The sequence below is a fragment of the Zosterops lateralis genome, assembly GCF_965231275.1.
Source record: "Zosterops lateralis genome assembly, chromosome: 10".
In the NCBI taxonomy this organism is placed as follows: Eukaryota; Metazoa; Chordata; class Aves; order Passeriformes; family Zosteropidae; genus Zosterops; species Zosterops lateralis.
The window spans coordinates 9,473,503-9,499,465 of record NC_139770.1 but is presented as its reverse complement, the minus strand read 5'-3'; the positions used below and the strand labels follow the sequence as shown (position 1 = coordinate 9,499,465).

Genomic DNA, 25,963 nt, shown 5'->3' with positions numbered 1-25,963 from the left:
CCAAGGATGCAAAGAGTAACTGATATCTTGATACGATACAAAGGAAACAAGGGGAAATAATTTTGTTAATGACAACTGCATTATTTTAAGTACTTCATTAGGTTGGCACTAAGCAAGCAATTAAAAATACTGAAACTGTAATTCCAGTAAAATGCTGGATGGGCAGGCTTTGGAGAGATCAAAGGATAAATCTTAGATATAAATTTGTAACTACAAAGTGCTAAAGCAATACTGCAGATTAAAAAGAAAAACCAGAATTCCAATGTCAACTTCCACTTTTAAGTTGATGTCAAATGTATTCTCTGTGGCACCTGGCAACTCATTTGTATCTGTGATGCCCCTTCCACTGTCATGGGCACAAAACCCCATTTCCAACACTACAAAGGGATTGCATTAAATGTGACAAGCAGACTGTAGCAGTCTGCAGACAAGCAGACAAGACTGTAGCTCAGATACCGAGTTAATGCAAATCACAGGTTAAGCATAGTTAAATATTTACATATTTTTCAATGAAAGTTAACAAGGGGAGGACATGAAATTTTGGGTGTTCACTCAGGAATCAGGCAGGTAAAACCAAACCTGGTAAAACTGCTCTTGCTTTATTTGCAGGTGTGCCTCATGACTCAGTCATAAGAAACATGATGAAACTTTAGAATGCCAGAGCTAGAGATCATTGCATAGTGCAGAATTTCTGTCAATATGGGAAATAATTCTGATATGGTAAAGGTACCTTGACTGCCATGACATTCAACTACCAACTACAACCTGCCTAAAGCTTCTGTGTGAAACTCTGGTCTCTGAAACAAAGATCTCTCAATGCTGCCAGGGTGGGAACTTGTTCCAGTCAGACTAACTGGGAATGTGGACAACTCTTGCTTGTAAAGTATTTCAAGTTTTGAAGAAAGTAAGAGAGTTCAAAAAAACCAGAAATACGGGTGAAGGAGAACAAACTCGTGCTTTCTAGGGTATTTCAAAATTGTATTAGAGCAAGCTACATGCAAGTTCTGCTTTGGGTTTCCACAGAGAACATGTCCCAGCTTCTGGGAACTCCCGTTCCTTCTTTTGGCTGGCCAATGTCTCCTTTTAACCCATGAATTTGATGGTTCATCTTTCTATTCCATTGTGAGAAGTCTAACAGAGTGAGATCTGAGGAAGTGCACAGAGGAAGCCTCAAAACAAAGGGGAATCTTTAAGCCAATTAAAGCTGCTACCTTGTTAGTTTTGTAGACACTGCAGCAGGTAAGCATTTCAAATGAATAACCTGCCAAACAATGAAATTGGAAACTTATTCCAGTGTTGCTTCCAATTAGATTTCTCAACTTTGCTGCATCAAACTAGTTTAAAACTTCAGTGATTCTTCTAGGAATTGGTGTGCAAGACTGTCACTGACTTCAGTTCTGTGTGTACAGCAGACCAGGCTGAAGCTGGAGTGGAAGTTTCCCTGTCTGCAGAGTAATATAAAGTTCATAGATACTCCTGGTGATTCTGGTATAACTGTATTTTCACTTCAGCTCTACCCATCTTTCAAAGAGGATAATGCTCTGCTAGAAAAGAGAGGCAGAAAAACAATGGTGAGAATAAAGCTGGAAAAAGCTCTGGGAGCTTGGAAGTGCCTTCCAAGAAGAGTTTGTTGATAAACACACAAGCTCTGTTAGCAAATATTGTCCCTGAACAAGTGACAAGCTCTAAGTGTTGTCTGCTTTCAAAATTTTTCTGCACCATATTTACTGGACTGTTAGTGCTCAATTTTAACTGAAAATTAAAATAAAAATTCTTAGAACAAGTGTAATAAAGTATAATATTCTCATTTTCCTGCAAGCATCAAATATATTTCCCTTGGTTTTAATATTTTTAAAATAGCAAAATCCATGAGAAGAGGGAATAAATGTTCCTGGCTTGAATTTTGGGACATTAGTCACAACATGTTTCTGCACTAGTGTCATAGAGGAAGGAAAACCTATCTTTGCATTGAAATTAGAGGATGGATTTAGGCTATAATTTAATTTCCACATGCCCCAATCATCCAGCATGCCCCAATGAGTAGGAAAGCTTGTAATTAACCCCTTCTCAAGAACCACAAGTAAACAGAATTATTTGAGGAAACTCTGATTACTCAATATGAACTGGACTTCCACATAGAATGTCTGCTGTTGTGTTAAAATTAGGGATTATTTTGGAAGCCTGATTCCTCAGTGGAATGATTCTGGCCCTAGCAACTGTACTTCCTTCCCAAGGAATCCCATGCACAGTGTCCCTGGGTGCAATGCCATGCTCCTGTCTTGTGCTAAAAGCAACTTCAAAGTGCCAAGGTTGCACGATGTGCTTAAGTTGGTGGTGTTGAACTCCCTCCCTTGCGGGAGCCAAGGAGGAAGTTTTCAGATACTCCAAGTACAAACTGAACAGTTTTTCAGAACAGGTTTCTCTCTTTGTTTCTATTAATTAAATGAGTAGATGCAGCAATAGGGTGGGTGGAAGATAAAGCATCTCTGAACTGCAATTGTCTCTGGAGCAGACGCCTGCCCTTGGACAAGGGATGGGAAGTCTGGGCTGATTCCTCCCTTGCAGGCAGCGTGGCCACAGCTGGGCATGAGCTGTTTCCTGTGGGGATGGGCTGGTGTCTCAAGGCTTCCTCACAAACGAGGAATGTCTGCTCAGCCTCTCCTCTAGCTTACTAAAGGCAACAGAGATGTTTTTCAACTATTTCAGCTTGCTAAAAGTTCCAGTCATGAAATGCTTCTCCAGACTTTCCTGTTTCTCAGACTTTGTACTGCACAGCCCCTGTGGCAACTATCAACACACTCTATCATGTGTTTGGAGAACTGTGGTCCAGATTTTGACTTAAACCATCCTGTCAGAAGTAATGGTTTTGGTTTTGGGTTGGTTTTTTTTCAAGGACAAAGGAAGACTAGACTTGAGACACATCAACACAGACTGCAGAGTGCTTCTAATAAAGCTTCTTGTCCATGCTATGGCTGCTTGCGATCACAGTTTGCTGTCTGACATCCTTCCTCTCAAAGAGCAAAAAGCATTTTCTCATTACGACAGCAAACAACAAAAAGTATTATTTCATTCAAAGTTGGACAAAGGCCTTTATGTAAATTCAGCTATCCAATAAAGACCATGTACAAACACATGCAAAAAGCACTTAAAAGTTTGCTCCCTAGGCTTAACTTTCAAGGCACTCCTAACTTCTACCAACAGCTTAGTCTGGCCTTGTCAGAAGCTTATTCTTCTTCTAATTGCCAGCACAAAAGGTTTTTAATTTAGGTTTTGACAGCTAAAATACTACATCTTCATGAATACAAAGAACTGCCAATAGTGCCAGTGCAGAAGCAAAGGAACCAGATGCAGCACTAACAGCTGAGGGAGACTGCAATGATTCTATAAAAAGTTAAGAAAAGCATCTGCTTATAGTTTGATAAAAGCTATCTGTCTAAATCCAACCTAGAAAATCAGATCCTGCTACAGCTGGCATACAGATTATGAACATCTCACAGAACAAAAAAACCCTACCACCCTGTTTAGAAATAATAGGTTTTGATCAAGAGGATATTTCCATCACTTCTGTCCTTTTTATTGTAAAAAAAAAAAATATAAACCAACTCACAACAATGTTCTGATGTCTAAAAGGTCAAGTACACTTGCATTTGCCTTCTAGGCTTAGGAGAATTTACTTCAGTAAAATATCCCACATGTAAAATAAAGCTACTCTATTTTCCACACCCTTAGTTTGAATATGGGCCTTTTGGTTGAGCCTTTCTCTGCTGAAATCCTGGGTTGGAAGGTGCACAAAGGCTCTCGCCTCTCTTCCAAGCTCAGATCTATCTCATTTCATCAGCTTTAAATTCACATCCAGGTACCACAGGCATAAAACCAGAATGCTTCTCGAAAGCCACAACATGAAAAGTTTTTAAACGAGCTGCACAGAAAGGCATTTACACGCAGAATACGTCAGCAATAAAAGACACTGCACGACCAACACATGTGCCAGTACCTCACGGTATGATAAGGAACAAGGTGTTTAGCTGCTCCTGGACCTGCCGACCAGGTATTTCCTTTCCAAGCAGAGGTTCTTAAGCGCAGGCCGGAGGGAAAGGGATCAGATCCTCCTGGCGCAGAGCTACTCCACCTGCCCTCTGTAAGCTGTCCTCGCTGCGGGCGGGGGGCTCTTGCCGCCCGGGGCCGCCGCCCCCGGCCCAGCCCCTCTCAGCGCCGGGCAGGTGCCGGAGGGGCGGTGGCCGCCGCCTCCCTGCCCGGGACTTTGGCCGCGGGACCCCCCGCCCACGGCACCCGCGGGGCAGGGACAGGACCCCGGCCCCGGCGTCACGGGGCCTCCTTCCCCGTCCCCCGCCCCAGCCGGCGGAGGGCCGGTGCCACCCCGAGGGACCCTCCCGCGGCCGCCGGGGCGCGGGCGCCATTGATACCCGCGTTGCCATGGCAACCCCCTCCCGCCCCAGGGGCCTCGCCACAGCGGGGCGAAGATCCCCGCGCCCCCCGCGCCGCCTCACGGCCCCCGCACGGAGGATACAACTTGAAGCCGCGGAGGATCTCCTTGGCCCGCTCGTCCGTGGCCGACATGGTCCTGCCGCGCCGCGGGCGGGCGGACGGGGCTGGGCCGGGCCTGGCGGGAGCGCGGCGGTGACAGCGGAGCCTCAGGACCCCCCGCCCCTCCCTCCCGCGCACCCGCCACTACCCGGCGCAACCAACCCCAGCGGCCACCCGCCGCAGCGCCGGCCAATCAGCCGCTGCTGTTTCCTTCTCGCCCCGCCTTCTGGCGCAGGAATGACAGCAGTACTGACCAATCAGCAGCGCTGTCCCTCATTCAAGGGTGGGTGCGCAGCGGTGGCTGGGGCTGTTCGGTTGGGCCTGACGTGGCCGCGATGGAGGCGCCGCAGGATGATCGGGCAGGGCAGGGGAGCGGGCGGGCCCCGGGCCCGGGAGGCCTCGGGGGGGCAGTTCAGGGGGCGAGGAGCCGCCCCGGGCCTGGTCAGCGGCGGCCGAACGGCCCCGAGCCCTGGAGCTCGGCTGGCGCTTCTCTCCCCAGGTTTGGGGGTCCCAGGGTTGGGGCTGCTCGGCGCCGCTCCGGCCGTAGACTGGGGTGGTGCTGCGGACCCGAGTGCTCGGACCCAGAGCAGCGTCTGCTGGAGACCTTCAAAACCCACCTGGACGAGCTCTGTGCCCTCTGCTCCAGGTGACCCTGTCTCGGCAGGGGGTTGGACTGGATGATGGCCAGAGGGTCCCCCCCAAACCCAACAGTTCTGTGGTGCTGCCTGTACCGAGGCTGCAGCCAGCAGGACCAGCGCTGTGGGGAGGGTTTAAAATAAATAGCGTGCTACCCCCTGGAACAAAGGCAGCTTTCTTTGTGCTGCAGAAGTTTGAATCACAGAGCAGTTTGAGTTGAAAGGGACTTAAAGACCATCCAGACTGGCCTTGAACACATCCAGGGATGGGGCATCCACAGCTTTGATGGGCAGCCTGTGTCAGTGCCTCAGCAGCTTCACAGTAAATAATTTCATTCTTATATCTAACTTAAATCTGCCTGCCTTCTGTCCTTTTGAAGCCATTCCCCTTGTTCTATCACTAGAACTCTTGCCTCCTTGTAAAAAGTCCCTCTCTAGCTTTCTTGTAGGACCCCTTCAGGTACAGAAAGGCCTGAATAAGGTCACCCTGGAACCTTTTCTTCAGGCTGGGCAATGCAAATTCTTCCAGCCTTTCCTCACAGGAGAGGTGCTCTAGCCCTCTAATCATCTTAATGGCCTTTGTGTTTTGTAGCAGAGTCAGTTGTGGGGGGGGAAGTCTCAGGTTTGTCAGCACATCCCAGGAGCCAGGCTGCTCTTTAACATGAGCACATTAACCCCTCTGTTAACAATCTGAGTGCAACTGATAAAAGCATTAAGTCATGGTAAAAATAAAGCCAGCAGTTGTAACCAAGTCCTCAAAAGAGGAGCAGTGAACAGTCAGGGTGCCATCAATACACTAACTCATGGCTCTAGTTGCTTCCAAATCAGCCACTGTACAAAAGTGGAGAATGTGAGCATGAATAAAGGCTGCATTTAATGCATAAGGACAAGGCCACTGCCAGTATGACTGATAAGAGATCTTAATAATAAAAATAGGCAGCATTTATTCCCCTGATGTATGTGATCCATGTTTAATTTCCCACCATCAGTTTAAGTGTGTGAAGGGGTCATTTTGAATCCGGGAAGAGTGCCAGAGGTGAGCTGTGCAAATATATATATGTATTTTATTAAGAATTCATCCTGGATTTTAGCTAGGCTGTGGAATTGCATGCTGTCTAAGGAGGAGGGACTAAAGATCATCAAGGAGAAAAGACTGATGGGGGGAAAAGGCAAGCAAGACAAAAACAGACCTGAAAAAGGCAGAAACAAATGGTTGTGTGTAGGGATGAGCCTGCCATGTGAAGTAGGACATGCTGGTTTACAGAAGTCATAAGGAACTCAGTCTTGTTTCTCTTCAGGCTCCTCAGAGATGAAGGACCCAGAGACCAAACAGATCTCATGGGAAGGAACTCTTGCAGTTTTGAAGGGGTTCTCTAGCACAGGGGTAGGGATGTTTGTGGAGTTTGGAGTTGGAGCCTTTTCATTTCCTGGCCGAGTCTCAGAATTCCCAAATTCCCCTTGCTGTGCAGGGAGGCACAGGCCTTCCATTCATGAACTTCTGAAAATCACAGAAGAGCTCATAGCTGAAGTGTGAAGCTTGTGTGACTAGTGCAGGGCCAAGCAGCACTGGAACACATGGCAGCACAACTCAGAGTGACAAAAACCCTGGGATCTCTCAAAGTCCTTGGCTGCATTAACACAAACAGCAGTCTTGAGCACATCATCTTAAAAATCTGCTTGCAAGAAAATTGCTGCAAATCTTTCTATCCCTTGGTGCCACTTGGAACTGAAAACTTTTCCTTCACATCTCTGGCAGGTGTGGCAGCTTCTGAGCTACCTCTGCAAGTGAGAAGATGCCTCCAGCCTGACTTCTGCTTCTCCAGCAGCTGTTCTCTCAAGGCTCAGGCAAAGGAGCTGGTGTTTCTGCACAGCAGCACAACTGGGAGATAGTTCAGTAAACTGAGGCTTCATCCCACCCCACACTTGATGGAAGAGGTTGTACAACTTCACATCTACAACCACACAGACATCACTCCTTGCCTGGCTGAGATGAGAGTCCAGCAAGCAGCTTAGTCCCTGGATCCTGGGAAATACTGAGAGTTTGGAAACTTTTCAGCTGGGCCTGGGAGCTCCCTGCCACTGTGCTCTGGAGGTGTGTGCTGGCAGCTGTAGGGAGTGAGAATGAATGGATGAAGGGTCATGGAAGCATGCACAGGTGAGTAATGAAAGATAAGGAAAAATATAAGAGACACAAAAGTATTTTCACTGTTGGCCCTCTCCTTTGTGAGGTCAGGTGTCCTCAAAGTCTGGGGGTCCAGGACCCCACTGCTTGGGGAGATTACTGTGGCAGTGCAAGGAAATAGGGGGGAATAAGGTGAATTATGTGCTGCCTAAAAGAGACCTGGACTGCAGAATCACAAGGGGAAGAGGTGGGGTGAGTCAAGAGATAATGCCAACATTAAAAGATAAAATGGATTAACATCTCCTGGCACACAGAGAGCTGCGTGGGTGGAGCAAGAGGTTGCTATAGCTGTTTAAAAGGGAATGAGACAGCTGGACATCCACATATTTTTCCTCTTAAAATAACAATCTATCCCAAAAGCTGAGCTTAGCTGACATTGTCCTCCAAAGTCCAGGTCAGCCAGCCAGGCTGGCTGTCAGCAGCTGGGAGGTATCAGGACAGGGACTCCTGGCTGACTTACATGGGGCTAACACATGATTTTTACCCACAGGCTCTAGCAAAAGGTTGCAAAACCAATCCATGGAAAATAGCTCACAATCATATATTTCCACTTCTACTTGAGCCTGGAATTTGAGCTTTAGCAAGGGTTGGGAAAGAGGAGCTGTGCACTGTTTGTCCAAGGCAACTGTTTGGTTGTCTGCAGGACAGCAGGAACCGTGGGGAAGGGCCTGGTTAGGATGTGATTAAAGAGGTAATTCTCCCTCCCTGTGCAGATGAGAGCTAAGTGTGGCTTAAGTAAATTACTGACTGGCTTGTTATAGCCCTGGCTGAGTTCCCTTGTTGCGCAGGGCCTGATTTTTTACATCCAATTTGCTTTGAAGCCCAGAGTGTCACAGCAGCATTCCAACACCTGCATCTCTGCACTTGTCTGACACCCCTTCTCTGATGGATGATGGTGCCCCAGGGACCTGCTGTAGATGGCTCTGAGACACAGGCTAAGCCCCATCAGTTTCCATAATAGTTTCTGATGTTCATTACTTGAAAGCTTCCCCCTCCTAACCATGCTGGTCCATGATTTGATCTTCAGGGACTTGCTGACTGAAAGTCAGAAGCACTTTGCTCTCAGCTGAAGGATTTCTAACAGGCACGTTTTATTCACAACATGGCATGGATGAGCCTACAAACCTTGGGGAGATTAACAACGTCCAAGTCTCTCTTGTTTCTGATACCCCTTCAAGCATCTTTTGGCTCCTGATCTATGTCCTGGGGAGGATCTTAACCCTTCCAGTACCCTCCCTGCTCCCCCATGTCACAGCCAGAGCTCTGCCCCTTGGTTCATCATTTGTATGGACCATTTTTCTATGGAGTTTAAAATCAGTTCTATCTTCACTCCATCTCTTGGTATTTCCCAGGAGGACTGGCCCGAGAAGCTCAGCTGGTAGAATCATAGAATATCCTTAGTGGGAAGGGACTCACAAGGATCATGGAGTCTAATTCCTGTCCTTGCACAGGACAGCCCCAAGAATCCCACTGTGCTCCTGTGCCAGTGTTGTCCAAACACTCCTTGAGCTCTGCCCGCCTTGGGGTCGTGATCACTTCCCTGGGGAGTCTGCTCCAGTGTGCCGTGCAATCATTCAAAGGGCCCCACTTCTAATAACGAAGTGGCCTTACAACAGCAGCCCTTTGCAGGGGTTATTTTGAGGTGCAAACCCCTGTGATGCTGCCACAGGACCTCCTATCCCCAAAAAGAGAGGCAGGAACGTTATTTGCTTACTCTGGAACAGCTGCTCGGGACCCAGTGGGGCAGCTGTTCCAGCACAAACAAGTGGAGTTTGCTGCACGGGCTGCTGGACCATGGCTCTGTGGGTGCCAGCCCGCCCATCCCGCCGTCCCCATCCCGGTATCGCGGGGACACCGGGACGCGGTTCCCGGCCCGGGGTCGGGCGGAACGTTCGGCGCGGCCCGCGCGTTCCGGGGGGAAGGAGCCGCGCGCGGACACCGGCGCCGCCATCATGGCGGCCTGAGGCGCGGCGGGTTCGGCGCCGGGAGCGGCGGGACGGGAGGCCGGGAGCGGAGAGGTAATGCCAGGGCAGGGAGATGCCTCCGGGCAACAGCGGCGGCGGTGAGGGACCCCCAGTAAATCACCCCCTGCGGCAGGGCTCGGTGCGGTCCGAGGGCTCTGGCAGGGGTCTGGGGGGAGCGGCAGGGCCGGGAAACCCCCGCCTTCCCGCTGCAGGGGCCGCTTCCCGCCCTCAAACTCCCTGAGCTGCCTTAGAGAGGCCTGACCGCGGGAGAGGCCCGGCTTGTCCCCCTGCTTGGGTTGTTGTAGCCTTTGGACAAGCTGTGTTGGAGTGTCTGCCGTATTTCAGTCACTTCTCACCGGGGGAAGTCGGTGTGGAAGCAGCGAGGTATTCCCGGTGATAGGGGTGCGCACACATTGCAATAGCACCGCAGTTGTCCGAAGGTTTACTTGGAAAGGGGCAGAGAATTGTCATTCCTTTCCCACCAGGGCACGGATACAGCCAGGCAGCCTTTTGTAACCTCGTACACCAGCGTGTGGTTTGATTACCTGTGAGGGAGGACAATAGAACTGTGAAATCTGAATCTCATTACCAGCACGGTCAGCCTATTTTCTCTCCTGAGGAAATTGTCCTCTCTGTGCGTTCCTTCTCTGTGAGCAGAGAGAGCAGCACTGACGTGTTCGGCAGCCACATGAACGTTCTGTGGTGCCGGGATTTCTGGTCGGGACTCAGGTGCTGTTCAGCTGCACGTGTGCCCCTGATGGAAAGAGCCCCAAAGAGACTTCGGGGGCTGAGATATCTCTGTGTGGAGAGTGTGAAAGGTTGCCCACTCCAGTTGAGACCATTTGCACGTGCAGGTGTAATAGAACAGAATAAAGTGTATTTTTAGAAGTTGACTAATACAGGAAGCTGCCTGTGATGCCTTCACAAGCCTTAATTTGGTTGGGGCTGGTGAAACCTCGGTGTGACTGTGCTCCCCTCACAGGGGTGGATGTGGGCCCGGCCCATGTGGGTCACGCAGAACCAGACAGGTTCTCTGGTGTTTAGTTTTCATCAAGGTTGTACCCTCTGCTTGATAATTATCCCATACAAACATAACACAAAACCTCCCCTATCTGCTAACTTCCTTGTTTGGTTTCTGAATAACATGCTTGGGAAGTTTTATCTTAGCTGTTTGTAAACAAACAGCTCATTTTGTGGAACTTGTTAATAAATAGTGGTTTACATTTCAAAAGCAACATGTTGGTGCTGGGAGACAACATGCACACCAGAAATGTCAGGCAGCAGCTGAAGACAAAGACCTCTCTTTACAGGGACTTAAATAGAGCCTTTGTAGAAAGGGTATTTTTATCACTTCAGCTTTCCAGTTAACCCAAAACACTTGAGCTGTACAGTGCAGACCAGGGAGCTGCTTACAGGCCACAGTTCTTTTTGTCTTTTGGGCTCAGAAAGCAATGGGAATGATGGAGACACACTGTATCAGTAGCCAGAGTCAAAGGAAAAGTGGGATGTGTGGGCATCAGTCCTTCACAGGGAATTATGTTAGTTGCTGCTTTGGAGCTGTGTAAGGAGGAAGTCAATCAAGTGTATCAATAGGCGTCTTTACAGTTGGCATTATTTGGCAGCATCACTAGAAGGAAAAGTCTGAAAACAGCAAGCAATCTGAACTCCTGTCCAATAAGAACAGGATTTGCAAGTGCAGATCCTTTTAGGGAACTGACAGACAGAATTTTGCTTAGAAATTGTGGGAGTCATTCTTGCTCCCCAGCTCAGTCAGCAGTTGAACCTGCTGGGTTTCTGGCCTGCCCCTTGAATGAAGAAAAGCCTGACTCTGCTGGCACTGAAATGTTGCTGGGCACCTTCTGTGCCCCTGCCACGCAGAACTCAGCTGGGGAGAAAGGATGTGTTAATATTATGTTCTTTTACTGGCAGATTGAAAACCTAGAATGGCAGGAGAACAGAAGCCGTCCTGCAATCTTCTAGAGCAGTTCATTTTACTGGCCAAAGGAACAAGTGGCTCAGCTCTGACTGCTCTTATAAATCAAGTGCTGGAAGCTCCTGGGGTTTATGTCTTCGGGGAGCTGTTGGAGTTAACAAATGTGAAAGAGGTAAGAGTTGAGTTTTTATTCTAATGCCCGTTCTGCATTACCAGTATAAGGGGTCCTCAGAAGCTTCCACAGGCAGCTTGTAGGTGAATTTCTGTGCCAGAGGGTCTGGTGCAACTTACTTGGGTTGAGAGATGATTTTGAATAAGAGACTGACCTTGCTTTTGCCTGTATGTGTTAGGTGTTAAAGAATACCTATATAAAGCTTTGCTACCCTAAGGCAATTGCTAACACAGCAAAAGCCTGGCAGCAGCACAGTAGCAGTTTTAAGAAGGCACTTTGCCAGCCAACAAGGGAAAAATCCCTTTCTGCTTCTTCACTGTCCTGGAAAGCAGAACTTCAGTGCTCTCCAAAAGTCTCTGTGAACAGATGTCTAGTGTATCAGCCTGGGTGGTAACCAAATCCAAACCATTTCAAACCAAGGTGGAAAGTAAGTTCCAGAGCTTTTGCTGAGAATGCTTTGCCAGCCCCTGCCCCTACTACAATGAAGGAATCTAAGTTGAATATCTCTGCAGCTGGAGTGACACAGTGTACAGCAAGTTTGGCTTTCCAAACAGGCTCTTAAATATGCATGAAAGCACCTCGATGGTTATTCAGCATCAAATCACAAGCAGTGTTTTTTCCCTGGGTTTTTGTGCAGCTAATGGTATTAAAAGCCCAATCAATAAAAAACAGTGTTGGTGCTGCTGTTATTCCAGTGAAGTGTTTGCAGGCAAGAGAAGAGGTGTTACCTCCAAATGCACTCCAGTTACAGTGTCCCAGCTTGTCTTGCTTTGAGGCTGTGGTGGCTGTGCAGGTGAGCTGTCCCAGCTTTCACAGGACCCTCACAGCCATCACCATTCCCTGCTTGCTTATCACCTGATGAGAGGAGCTGGCCCCAGAGGTTGTCAGCTGAAGTTAAGATTTGCTTTTTTCTTCTACCTCCCAGGATGCCACACAAAGCAGTTGACAGTCCAACACTGGATTTGGTACCAGTGTATAGAAATGGCTGTATCATCTTGATTCTGAAACTGCTGAAATTTCCTGCTCCTGAGGCCTTAGAAAGGGTCCACCTTGGGATATAATTGCTTTTCTGGGTGCTGCTTGTCCTGTGCAGAATCAAACCATTCTCCGGAGAAGGTGCCTACCAGGCTTGTGTTGCCCATGTTATGTGACATTTCTTTTCTCCCCATCCAGCTTGCTGAGGGCTCTAATGCTGCTTATTTCCAGCTGCTGAACCTGTTTGCATACGGAACATACCGGGACTATGTAGGTAAGAGACTGCTGCCCGTTGGCAGAGTGTGGGACTGGGATGACCTTTAGGATTGTCAGGGGCAATTCTTTGCTTTTGTAGATGCCTGGTGTGGTGTGGCTGGGTGAAAGCATCCAGGAACAGAACTTGCTTAGGAGGAGAGTTGTCCCTAGGGGGTCTGGGTGGTGTGTGCTTTTTACTTGCTAAAAATGAAAGGATGGGTTAGAAAGTGTGGTTTGGATGGGACTGCAGCACTGGGTTGAATTGGTCTGCAGCAGAATTCACAGACATTCACAGGCCATTTACCTCTATAGAGGGAAATTCAGACATCTCTATGGAAATTTAGATGACACCAGTTATGGAAACTGCAGAAAACTTAGACAAAATTGTTCTGCATTATTTATAAAAACCTATATGGTTTGTAAGATAACCTTTTATTCCATGACGGCATTGCTGAAACAAAATGAATAATTTCTTAGCTAGAATACCAGTCAAAATAATGACTTTTATACAGCTTTGCAAAGAGTATGTGTGAATCATCTTTGTATCTGTTGAAAAGTGCTTTTATCTCTGGTGCTTATGCTTCCATTCTGTTACAATTTAATGCTTCATTTGTGGGTAGCAGCCTCATCCAGACCATTACAGAGTGTGACAAATAATTCTGTCACAGTGCTGGTTCTCAGGGTGGTGGATGAGCTATCTAGTTCCTGTAAGGAGAAGTGACATCTGTAAGTGCAAGGGCTGGAAATTCCAGTGTCTGTGGGGCAACATGAGCCTCGTGAATTCTGTGACTGATTAGAGGATGTGTTTGCTGTCCATGGCTCTTGTGTCACAGTGTGTGACAATACAGTTTATTCTTCCTTTTCTAGTGAAGAAGGAGGAAGGGAGATAACCAGTCAAAATGTAGAGCATTGGATGAGGTGGGATGGATGGGAGAACTTGAGTGGCTGTGAAACACTAATTTCCATTAAAGTAGGTATTTTAAAGAGTTTCTTAGCTTTGGAGAGCTGCCAGTTTCCTTTCTCTTTTTAAATATTCATGAAGCACATGGATATAATACAGTGACAGTGTGGCCATCTAGATTAATAATTTCTCCTCTCTTCCTCAGCCTGGTACTTTGTGCTTTATATTCTGCAGCTCTTCAGAGAAATAAAACCAGCTGTATTTGCAACCAGATCAGCAAAGGGGGAAGATTTTTTCCTGTCAGCTTGTTAATGAAATAAAAATTACTTGGTAGAGAAAAAGCCATTGACCAACTGTTTTGTCAGGGCACCAGTTGTGAATTACCTTCTAATTCCAGAACCAGAATTACTAAAGAAGCAGAGAAGAATGGAATTGCCAAGTTGTTCTTAACTTTTCCCCTTCTCTCCCTGGGTGTGCCAATTTTTCTGCAGCAGCAGCAGCAGCAGCACGCTCTGTTCACCAGCCAGCACCCACATTAGCTGGAGGTGTTCAGTCTTTTGGGGTGTAGTGTAGCATAATTAGCCTGAAGTTCTGCAGCCTGGATTATGTAATTTTCAAAGTAAAGTCCTGAATCCTGTGTTTTTGACATTAACAGCAAACAAAGATAACCTGCCTGAATTAACAGTGACTCAGAAGAACAAGCTGAAACACTTGACGATCGTAAGCCTGGCGTCCCGAATGAAGGTAAAGCAGCGCGTGGGGTGTGACAGCTGTTGTCTCTTGGTTTTGTTATAGAAAATGGCATCCATTCCAGAGCAATGAAGTTGTGTCAGACTGCATGAGTACTCACTGAAAAATCCTGTACTGGGAAAGTATCTGTAGGGTACAGGGTTCCCTCCTGGTGTGTTTGGGATATTAACTTGATGGACTTCTGTGGGTGAAGTGCAGGGTTGTCGGAACTGATGTGTAGATTGGTCAGGAAGGTCTGGGAAACTATGGCTTTTTTCACTGCTGGAGATGGAGAATAATTCTTAAAAACACTGATTTTTTTGTTCTAGAGAAAATTAAGCAACACTCTTGATTTCTTCTACTATCTCATTTACCTTTTTTCTTCTAGAATGTGCTGTACTAAAGCTTCAGGAATTACCAAAGTTGTGTCAGAATATTTCATAGCCTGGCAAGCATTTGTTCTGCCATGATCAGTCACTGATGCACCTGCAGGTTAAAGTGTAGGATACAATAAACATTTGAGTCTCAACCTTCTGAGATGTAGCCGTTCATTTTGGTTCTAGGACTGTTAACTTACTCTTGGTCTTGCTGTTTTTAGTGCATTCCCTATTCTGTGTTGCTGAAGGACCTGGATATGAGGAATCTGAGGGAGCTGGAAGATCTGATTATTGAAGCTGTTTACACAGACATTATCCAAGGGAAGCTGGATCAACGAAACCAGGTGTTAGAGGTGGATTTTTGTATCGGCAGAGACATTCAGAAGAAGGACATCAGTAACATTGTCAAAACACTCCAAGAATGGTGAGGCAGTCTCTCCACCCTCCTTGTTCCTTGTACACAGCTTGTCCTGTTTTTCCCCTCACTCTTTCAAGTGCTGGCTCAATTTTGCCATGTTCCATTAATCAGGAGTCTTATGCTGTAAGTGGGCACTTGAAGGAGGAGTCTGTTGGGCAAGTTTTCCAAGATCCCATCTGGGATTCAATTTGTATTATGTATCAAGCCAAACTGTACCACATTGTGAGCTTCTGCTCTCACAGTAGTTTTTACATGGCAGAACCCCAGTGAGGAGTCGAGGACTTTGCAGAAAGAGGTGCCAAACTGGACTCATGGCTCTGTGGTGGGAGCTGCTTCCCTTTGCACTGCAACACTTGATAATGAAGACAGAGCTGTTACTTTTCAGCCTTTTTCACCATGTTGAGAATTGTGTGGACAAATTCCACACAAGAGAATGGCAGCTCTTTGGATGGGATGTCTCCTCAAATTTGAAGTTTCAGGGAGCTTTGTCTTCTCTTTATTCCTGCAAATGTAGCCTGTCTGCAGCTATAGTGGTACTGTGGTATTATCTCTTTGTACCTTTGCTAGGAAGCTGTTTCTCATCTTTTTGTAGGATTCCCTTCCCACCTAAAGAAATTCCCCCATAAACTGTGGAGCCCATGGCAGGTCCTGAGCTGACTGGGAATTGCTTCCTAGTTGCTATGGTAATAAGTGCATGAAAACTAATTAAACTGCTGGGCAAATATGCTGTCCTGTGGTGGGGCAGGTTTTTTGCTTCTCTGCTCTGACTCTCAGTACAATCACGATGGGAGGGCTCTGGCAGCTTCCAGGACCTTGCAGCATTGTTTGGAAGGTAACAGTGAACCTGCTGCCAATTCCCTTTTTGTCTTCTCCAGTTCTGAGCTCCGTGCTGAGTGCTCTTGTCATTTGAACACTTAACAGGCAGGAGGGTTATCTCAATATTATGTTTTTCTTTAATTTTAAATTTTTACATTTGAATACTGTGTTGCATCCTGTTTAAGCTGTAATTCTGACTGAAAAGCAAGATGAAAGTGCATTGAACCTGCACTTAACTCTCTGATGGTAAGAGTAACACAGACTCTCTAGAGAATGCTGAGAAATGCATCAAGTACACAGCAAAGCTTTTTCTTGCCAGCTTTTTTGCAACTCTAAGCAGGAAGTATAAATTTAATAATCTCTTAAACTTTTAGATGAGTATGACTTTTCAGATTGCCTGATTGAGCTGCTCCAGAGGGAACTTGTAAACACCGTTTGACATTGTTTGTGTCTTGCAGGTGCGATGGCTGTGAAGCAGTTCTGTTAGGAATTGAGCAGCAAGTACTTAGAGCCAACCAGTACAAAGAGAACCACCACCGAACTCAGCAGCAGGTAGAGATGGAGGTGGGTACAGAGTCATCTCAGGCCTCTATGCTGTTGGATAAATGTTTGTTTGCTGAAGGAAATAATCTGGGTAACGCCTGGTTGATGGTCACAGCTCTCAGAAGAAGGCTGCAATCATGCAAATCAGGCGTGGGGTAGAAAGAAAACACATCTGCTTCTGAGTGCTAGTAAGACCACAAACATCAAACATCCAGCAGAGTGGAACTTTTCTTGATAAATTTTTATAGATTTAGACTAAGTGGCTGTACTAAATTGTGGTTTCCTGAATTGATTAGTTAGGAAAACTATGCTCTTACCACAGATCTTCATTGCAGCTCTGTTCCCTTTGTACAAGGCAGACAGGAAGTCAAAAACACTTTTTGTTAAACCTGGAAGTGTAGTTAAAAAACCTCTGGAGTCTCAATTTCTTTTGCAGAAAGTGCCCGCGGCCGCTCCCCCGAGTCGGGCCGGGCCGGGCCGGGCCTGGCGCGCTCCCGCCGTTAGGTGGCAGCACGAGCCCGCGCTCCAGCCCGGCCCCGCTCCCGAAGCGCCGCTCCGGCCGCTGGAAGGTGGGAATGGGCCTCCCGAGACACTGCAGCAGGGGTTAGCGTCCCTGCTTGGCGGCTAGATCGGCGTCCATGGTTTTCCAGATGCCATTGGCTTGGAGTTGGTACACCTGACTCCCAAACCTTGGGGTTTTTTTGTAGGTTTGCTCATTGTATTTGTGGTGAGCCCTACAGAGTTCCAGGGGACAGAGGATTGTGCTTAGTGCTGTATCTTTCCCTTTCAGCCAGAGTAGCAGAAACATTACTGCTGCTTCCCACAAAACCAATTTCATTTCCTGCTTTTTAGAAAATACCTGTGTCTCAGGTAGTCAGCTAGGCCAAATGGCATTTTTCCTTTATGAGTTCTGTCCTGAGAGCAAATTTTTCTTTCACCGTCTCCTTTCCCCTTCCTGCTTCTGGCCAAGAGAATGGTAGTAGGATGGCCCTTCTGCACCAAGGCAGTAGTAGTTCCCTCCAGCCAGACAGAAGGGTGGTACAATATTGTACCATTGTCTGTTAGGAAAAAAAGTAATCCCTAGTTGTTCCAGACTGAAAACACTATCAGCTGTGTCTGTAAATGAGGATAAAACACTACCTTTATTTAACTCAAATGCAGAGCGTGTTACTGCTGGAAGAGTCTCTTTTGTAATCTCCACTCTTACACTCCAGGGGTTTTTCAATATGTTTATGAACAGAGTGTCTGTGGTGAGGGGGGGAGGAAGCAGGTGCTGATTCACTGTCTCTTCTTGGCCAGGTCACAAATATAAAGAAAACATTAAAAGCTACAGCCTCGTCATCGGCACAGGAGATGGAACAGCAGCTGGTAGAGCGAGAGTGCCCTCCACACACAGAACAAAGGCAGCCCACAAAGAAGATTTCCAAAGTCAAAGGGCTGGTCTCCAGCCGTCACTAGAACATACCATCTAAATGTCAGTCGGTTAGGAAGGACAACAGGAGGAGCAAAAAGGACCTGTGTCTCCTTTTTCAGTGGGTTCTGGGCCAGTCCCTTCCCGGCTGGCAAGTAAAAGCCCTGTTTGAACAGCTCCCAGTTAGCAGCACCTGGCTAAGTTACACTGTGCACTGTGCTAAGTTACTCCTATGAGTTTTCAGGGTGTCCCTGTTCCTCAAGAGGGACTTTTAAAGAAAGGGACTAACCAAAAGGGGCAGGAAAAAACCAAAATATCTGTGGACCGTTTTGCTCCCTCCCAGCTAGTTCATTGCTGCTTAACCTTGAGGAAGCTGCTGTACTAAATCAGATCATGGGAGAACTTCTATAGCAAGCATCTGAACCCCAGGGTTGAAGTGTGGCTACCAAAGCCAGGCTGGGAGCGAGGAAGCCATCAACACAGATCTTTTCATTCCCAGAGGGAGCACAGGAAGGTTTCTAGGCCAGGAACTGCTTTACATGGAAGTCTTCAGCCTTTCTGCTACCCCTGTCTATTTTAAACTGGGGTGAAATTCACACTACCTCGCTCTGTGAAGATGAGTTCCAGTGCTGGGCTGTTTACTTAACTGTCTGTTTACTGCCCTTACTAAGCCCTTTAATCTCTCACAGATTTAAAGCACTGTTCTGCATCTCTGAGGCATCAGTACAATAAGGAGGAAGCAGGCTGCTCTTTCACACAGACCTTGCAGGTGGTTAGGGGCATGCTAGAGACTATTCCTCCTGAATGTGATGTGACCTCCCAGAGCTGCTTGTGAGTTGTTTCCCCCATTGATACCTTCAAAGGGTAATGCATTCACTCTTCTTGGATGCTGGCGACAGTGGGAGAGGAGCCTGTTTGGCATTGAGGCAGGCTGGTGGCCCAGGACCCACTGGCAGGGGTCACAGCAGCATCCCCTTGCTGAAGCAATGGACTTAACTAGTCTTTCTGAATTTTGAACACTTTCAGGTTGTATTTTCCTCCCATTTTTTTTCTTTTTTTTTTTTTTTTTTACATTGTTGTGATTCTAAAGCATTTCAGCCTTTGTTTTGTGGGTTGTTTTTTTTATTTGTTACAAACTAACTTCAGGTGATTTGCACCTAGTTTGGCAAGGTGTGGGGTTTTTTTTTAAGGGGGAAGCATTGGAACAGCAATTCATAAAAAAGCACATTTTAAAAAAAAATTAAAAATGCTGATTTAATGTCAGAGTCTGGAGTCTTGACTTTGAGGCTGTTTTAGGCTTGTTGTGCAATGGCACTTGTTCACTTGAGCATTTATTTGATTCTTGGTGTATGTTGACCAAAGGTCTGACTGATCTCCCTGATCCATCTGGGAGACAGGGAAGCTTCTTCACATTTTGTCAGTAGTTCATCTTTGTCCAGATTTGTGCAGAAGGATCTGTGGCAGAACTGGTAGCTGATCCCCATATCCTGAGCCTAAACAGCTTTGATGCCTGGTTGTGGAAGGTTCACAGTTGTGCTCTTAGGCCAGTCAGTTCCTTTCTTTGCATCTAGCAAGTTTGGCCCATGCATTTCACTTCTGTAAGAGAAGCTCTTTCCCTGGGCAGGCAGGGGAGCTGTTTAGGCAGAGGACTGTGACAATGCTCCAGTCCTGCAGCCAGCTGTCACCTGCACTTGCTTGTGCAATGCACGTGCCTTCCTCTCATTGCTACCAGGACTCTTTGCCATCTGCGTCTTTCCAGTCCTCAGTCACAGGACTTGCTCACTTGTGAAAGTAAATCCCTCTCCTTTTCTTCTCCTGCAGTGCAGGCACACCAGCTTTTAATATGGAGAGGAAGATCTAAATACCCTCCCTCCAGCTTCCTGTGGGCCAAGTCCCAGAAACTTCTGATTCTGGTCAGGCTTCTGATTTTTTACCAGCTCCCTCTCCCCCTAGAAATGGAACAAGGATGTTAGGTGAATAAGCCCAGAGCAGGAAGCCTTCACCAGTAACTCAAGGGAACTGTTTCCCGAGCAGTGGCAGTATTAGCTCCTGTTTCAGCTTCTCCCAGTGTTCAGCTGACAGCTTCTCAGGAGGTGCAGGTGGACCTTGTGTCCCCAAGTCTGTGTGATGGAGATGGACTGGGTCTGTTTCTGGCCTGCTGCATGGACAGCTGCAATGTGCTGGTCATCCAGTTCTTGGATTTGACTCGTGAGGAGAGGCTCTGTGGTCCTCTTTCCTTTCCATTTTTAATATCAGTCCTGCAGAGTGGCAGGAGGAATACAAATGCCTTTGGGGAATCATTTTAGCTCCTCATCAGGCCACAGTCTGCTAGGGAAGTAGATGTAAGTTTGGCATCCTTGGTGTTTATTCCCTGCCAGTTAAAGGAGTCACATTAGTTTGCTGAAGCTTCTTTAGTGGTTGGAAGTTCTTGAGTTTGTTCTTATGTTTTTGCTGTTCTCAAAGCCTGGCTGGGGGTGAGGATCTTATTTACGCTTTGGTTCTCATTGCCTTTGATCAACAAAGCAGCAAGGGAAGAAATAGCACTTTGAATAAAAAGCTGTCCCATGTCTGATGGTGACAGAAACAGAGAAGGGACTGGGGTATTGGAGGAGATGGAGCTGTTTGCGTGTTTGGCTTTCCTGGTGTGCCAGGGAAGGGCTTGGTGCTGCAAAAGGAGGGGGACGTCTGCAATGAGCCCTGGCTGAGATGAGTCATTAACAAATGACATGCACAGAGTACCTGGGGGAGGCAAACAGCTCTGCAGCAGCTGGTTAATGAATCTGGCTTGAAGGAAAGAGTTAGAAGCTATTCCAGGAATGAAGCAGAAGGCAGAGTTGTTAACGGGCAAGGATGCAGGAGGTGCTGTGCTGTTTGCAAAGGACAACAGATACAGACTGCATCGATGCCCTGTGACGACAGGAAGGGCAGCAACTCAGAGCAGAGTTGTGTGAATTAGGGGCTGAATCGTGGGCAGTTTTGAGTGAGGAGTGCCCAGGGAGCTGAACTGCTATGGGGATGAGAGGGAGGTGGGAGCAGAGGCAGATTTGATGCAAACTCCCATGGATTGCCTGTTCCTGCTGGAGGCAGCTAGCACAGCTTGTGTGAGCACTGCTGGACGCTGCTCCCTGGTGCAGGGTGAGCATCCTGCCCTGCTTTGGTTTATGGCAGCGATGGGATGCTCCAGCTGCAGCTTGTTCCAAGATTGCAGCAGGACAGACTTTGTGCTATTGAACTTCTGTTTGCCTTTTCTACCCAGAGGGAGAGAAAGTGGGTGGAAACTGCCTTCCCTCTGCTCTTCAGGGCTTTATTGTCTAGCTTTGTGTTCTGCAGCTCCACTTGTACTAGTGCTTGTTTAATATGGAATTGAGCACTGAGCTGGAAAATGGAAGAGAGGATCTCAGCTGATTGCAGTGCTGGTAGGCTGCCCTAGCCCTAAAGCTGTGCCTCATGCTAACAAATGTCCCTGGCATTCCTGCCGAGACTCAGTTGATACCAGCTAACATCAGGCAATTCTAGAACATGATAAAGCAGTGCTGATGTCTTTAACAGAAAAAAAAAAAAGTTTCGGATTGAAATCTCTTCTTCTTTTACTTCCCTCTTCACCTTCTTAGCTAAGTTGAATGCTAACTTACTCTTGGGTTGAGAGCAGGAGCAAGTATCAGTGATGCTGACAGATCCTTGTGTCTTCAGATTTGAGACCTGTTCTGCAATCAGATCTAGGAAATCCCATTGGTGCTTGTGGAGCTGCTCTCAGTTTTGCAGGTTTCTCTCTGTGGATTGTGTACAGGAGTAGGACCTGCAGAGCTGCTCTCTAGAGTGAAGCTGGGGAAAGTGAAGCTTTTGTTCCTTTCAGAAGACAGGAAAAGTAGTGGCCGTTTTCCCATCAGCCCTGCAAAGAGAAATTTGCTGAACATCTTTCAGTTCCTGAAAGAATGTTAAAAAGATGCAGACCCCAGAGGGTGTTCTTAGTTTTAGTGTTCTTACCCTACGAGGGCAAAATGCATTGGTCCACACATGCAAAGCAGACTTCTGCTTACTCATTGCAGGGAAGACAGAAGGAACAGTGCCCTTATCTTTGATAGCTGTATGAGAACATAAATCACATGGGTAAACCAGACTTCTCCTAAACTTTCAGTTCTCTACAGGTTATATGAGTTCAGCTAAGATAGAAACCACATAAGGTCCAGCCCTGCACTGTAAAACAGTCCAAACTTGTGCATTTGTGGGGCTGTTGATGCTGGGAATTGTTATTTTTGGTCCGAATCTGTTGCAAACTGCAATGCAGAAAAACAACCTTGCTCTTTATTATTCTAAATAATGGGGAAATTGAGAAATCTAAGAGCCTGCCCCACAAATACAATAGACCCAGATAGCCCCATCTTGGGCACCTGGTCACGGAGTTTCCTGTTGTTTTTTTTCCACCCTGCTAAGTCCTCTTTAACACTTGACCTAATGTTAAAAACCTGAGTCTGCATAGCATATTTTTGTGTAATCTGAAAGAGGGTAACCAGGGGCATCAAGAAAGGTAAATTAAAGTTTAGAGACATCTTGGTACCTCAATACCTCAACCTTGTATTATTAATACAGAATTTTAGCCTGACAGTCTGACTGAATTTCTCAGCATTTTTAGGAATATGTCATTGTTTCATTGTGCTCCATGACGAAGGTCCGTGTCTCTCAGGGACTGTTGATATTTTGCTGATAGTTCCTCAAGTTTGTCCCTCCCACAGGTAAGTGATTGTAAAGAGAGTGTGTGTTTACCCCCTGGCCTGGGCTGACCCTGCCTCTCAGTGTCCCCTTGGTGCTACTTCCCTCCCCAACTGGTCAGCCAGGCAAAGGAATGGGCAGAGCAGCACTTTGCTGCCTGTTTGAACCCATGGGCACGGATGATTCTGTGTGCAGTGTGTATATCTCCTGACATGCCCCACTGCAAATTGCCTGAGTGTGGTAGCTGTGACCACAGTTTTTTCTTGTTGATAAGAAAAGATGTCCCTGCTCTAGTGAATGTGCATACATACACACTGGAAATTCCAGGCAGTAATGGGATGCTATAAGGTTGTTTAACAGTCCTGAAATATATGTTTCTCCACAGAGCACAAAAGAATTTGTGCCTGTAGTCCTTGCTTGCTCTAATTCTAGTAGAAGAGGGGACACATTTCCACATTTCCAGATCTCCAAAGAGCCTTTGGAATACCTGTATCATTAGGGTGGTTTTGGAATGCCCTAATCACACATGATACCTCTCTGTTTCCAGAAGAGCTGATTGTGGTGGGTAAGCAAAGCCTCACTCCATCAGGGACCAGCCTCTTTGTGAGTATTTGGAGCTTGTCTGACCATAGGCTGTATTTTCATTGATAGGAGGTTTGGAAGTAGTGCTCTCTTGCCCTCCAGACTCTTCCCAAAGAGGCTGTTTATCTCACCAGCCCTCATGTTTCACTCACTGTCTCATGATTAGCACAGTCCTAAGGCTGCTCTGTGCTGATGCAGTAAGTAATGTCTCATTGTCACCTTCACAGCTGTTAGAGAGCACCAGTTCCTTCAGGATCACCTGCCAGCTGTGATGCTGTACCTTTTACATCTGAGATGACACCTCTCCTTGCTGGCAGACAAGCCAGGTGGGTAGGGATTGCTCCTCAGAGCTGTTCTGCATCTCAGGAGGCTCAGGCTGTAGACTGGTTCAGCATAAAGAAAATCAAGGACAAGGACGGTGTTGTAAATAAGGGGCAAAGCACAGAGCTGTGTCTTCTTCCAGCTCTGCTGCAGCTGCAGAGAGCAACCTTGGGCAGATCAGTTCCTCTGCAGCTGCATTTCCCAGGACAGCCTTGCTCCTGCCTGCTGACTGTCACAGGGTTTTGGTCTCCTGGCTGGGGAGAGGTTGGTTGCTGATGGAGTCGAAGAAGATGTGTGTGTGCAGTAGGGGGGAAATCTTACACCTTTTAAGCTTTTCCAGAAGTCATCTTCCTTTTAAGTAGCATACCCTTCTTTTCTCCTGATGCAGATAAGGTGGTCCATTGTGGGACTATCAGCCTGGCGTATTATGGGTAATATACCTGGTTAATTATGGAGGGGGCAGGAACAACTAGCCTGTGCAGTTTTCAACAATATCAAAGGGATGCTACCTAATGATTTTCCTATTAGCTCTTTTCCCATCCTGCCGGAGTTGCTGCAGAAGTGTCATTTACAAAGGCAGTTTGCAACTCATTACCCTGGATTTTCACCGTAGTTCTGCTCCAGAGAGCGTGGGCTTTTGCTGCGTGCCCCAACCTAATGAATTGCCTGATTCAGTTAGTGCTGCCATCCCTTCTGACAAGGTTAGTTGCTGACTGACAGGAAGGGGCCTGAATTCAATTCCCTCCTTGTTTTTAACTCACGCTTGTGTCAGGTGCAGGCTCCCTTTGGAAGTTGCCCTGTGATCCCTTCCCTTTGTTTTTCTGCGTTCTGAGGGAAGCAGCCCATGCTTGGAGAAGTCCTGGAGCAAATGGCAGGGGCATGTGTGTTGCTGCTCCTGGCAGTCCCTGCTCCATGCCTCAAGTCCCTTTCCAGATGGAAAATTCCTTTGCTCTTCTGCTCTGGGACTCTGGGCTTCTCTTTTTCTTCATTGTTTTGGGATTTGCTGTCACCTGAGCTGGGCTTTGTAACCCTTCAGCAATAAGTACCTGGGAAAAGCTGCATGAATGGTACCAGGGAAAAGCATGCAGTATGGGCTGGGAAACAGAACTGGTTTCCCACACATTAGAAGGCAACTGTGTCCCTGTTGTGAGTGCTCCAAGGTCTGCTCCAGCCTGTTTGGGCTTTGCCAGGCACTTGTACTACAGCACTGGAGGAAGCTCTGTCCTTTTTCACTAGAAAGCTGTGTGCTTTTTCAGGCTGGGCACCTATGGCTCAACTTCTGCTAAGAATTGCTCCTGGAGAGGAGAAATCAAGGCTGTTCCTACGTCATGTCACAAGTGTTCCCATTTGGAAACTGAATCAGCTACTGCTCATTCAGCTGGTGGTGCAGGAAATGTGTAGGTCCCATGAGTGCTGATTTGACCTGAGTATGGGCAGGGGACCCTGGGACTCCTGCTCCCCTCACTTCCAGGTGTCTGTACACACCTCTGCTAAAGGCCATTGTCTGAGACTGGTTGAGATATCAGATGCCACCTCCTGAGGCTGCACCTTGCATCCAGAACAACTGTTGTCCACTTATGCTGTCTGGGCTGGGATGTAGCAGGGGAATTTTCCAGGGCTGGCCATGGATTCTTTCATGGGATGTTGTGAGGATCTGACCTAGCTGGCCCACAGGGGAGGCGGTGATGCGAGATGAATTTGGTTTTGCTGCACAAGATGCCTCTTTGCCTCTTAATTAGATTCCTGTGGCCCCTCTTTCTTGCTGGCCTTGTTTTCTACTGAGCCCCTGTCAGGGAGACCCAGCTGTGGCCATTTTGGGTGATTGCTGTTTTCTAATGAGCCCCTTCTGATTCCCATTCTTGTTTGTCCAGTGAAGCAGGAAAGTGCTCATCAGTGCTCTGAGAACTGACCTCTGCTGGCAGTGCCACTCTGCCCGTTGGACCCACTGGCCTGGCTGTGCCACAGAGGGGCTGAGATTGAGTGGATCTGAGCTTTCCCAAGTGTTCTTTCAGCCCTGAGTGCTGCCTTCTCTCTTGCACATCAGCTCCACCACAAGAGCACAATATTCCTGTCCTGCTGGTGGGAATCCACATCCTGAGGGACAGGGTCGCTTATCCCTGATCAGACCAGAAGCAGCAAAGGAAGGAACCAAGCTGCTATTCTCTCCCTCTGCACCAGGAGCTCTAGTTCTGATTGCTCTTCTCTGCTTCTCTTTTGCCATACAGCTTTGCCCTTTTCCTTGGGCTTGGTCTCCCAGGAAGCCCATTGGGTGGAAGGGACCCATGCTGCGGGCTGTGCTTTTTCTCTTGGACAATGCTGCCAAGGAGAAATGGGAATTCAGACTGTACATGACCCCAGGCTGTGATCTTCTATCTCTCAGCCTTATCTCAGGTTCTGCCTCACTTAGGTGGTCAAATTGTGTGGATTGAATTCCTGGGACTGTCACTGCTGCTGTGTTGAGGACAACCCCTCTCTCACCAGGAAGGTGGTTTTATTT

The 25,963-nt window shown here is 47.3% G+C and overlaps 2 protein-coding genes across 2 annotated transcripts in view; one reads left to right on the top strand and one right to left on the bottom strand.

Annotated features, from left to right (window-relative positions):
* Positions 1-4,654, bottom strand: part of PDE6D (phosphodiesterase 6D) — a 33,462-nt gene extending 28,808 nt beyond the window's left edge. Inside the window, exon 1 of the mRNA XM_083868620.1 lies at positions 4,529-4,654. Coding sequence (XP_083724746.1) covers positions 4,529-4,578 — 50 coding nt within the window. The 5' untranslated portion in view covers positions 4,579-4,654. The remainder of the gene's footprint in view (positions 1-4,528) is intronic.
* Positions 4,655-9,299: 4,645 nt separating this feature from the next.
* Positions 9,300-19,519, top strand: COPS7B (COP9 signalosome subunit 7B). Its single transcript, XM_083869006.1, has 7 exons — positions 9,300-9,380; positions 11,256-11,431; positions 12,605-12,680; positions 14,218-14,306; positions 14,890-15,092; positions 16,361-16,466; positions 17,745-19,519. The coding sequence occupies exons 2-7, from the start codon at positions 11,270-11,272 to the stop codon at positions 17,901-17,903; spliced, it is 795 nt and encodes a 264-aa protein (XP_083725132.1). The 5' UTR covers positions 9,300-9,380; positions 11,256-11,269; the 3' UTR covers positions 17,904-19,519.
* The last annotated feature ends 6,444 nt before the right edge of the window (positions 19,520-25,963 follow it).

Coding starts and splice junctions, on each gene's coding strand:
- COPS7B (XM_083869006.1), top strand. CDS start 11,270: ATGGCAGGAGAACAGAAGCCGTCCTGCAATCTTCTAGAGCAGTTCATT. Junction 11,432..12,604: donor AGTTAACAAATGTGAAAGAG/GTAAGAGTTGAG, acceptor CTCCCCATCCAG/CTTGCTGAGGGCTCTAATGC. Junction 14,307..14,889: donor GCCTGGCGTCCCGAATGAAG/GTAAAGCAGCGC, acceptor TGCTGTTTTTAG/TGCATTCCCTATTCTGTGTT.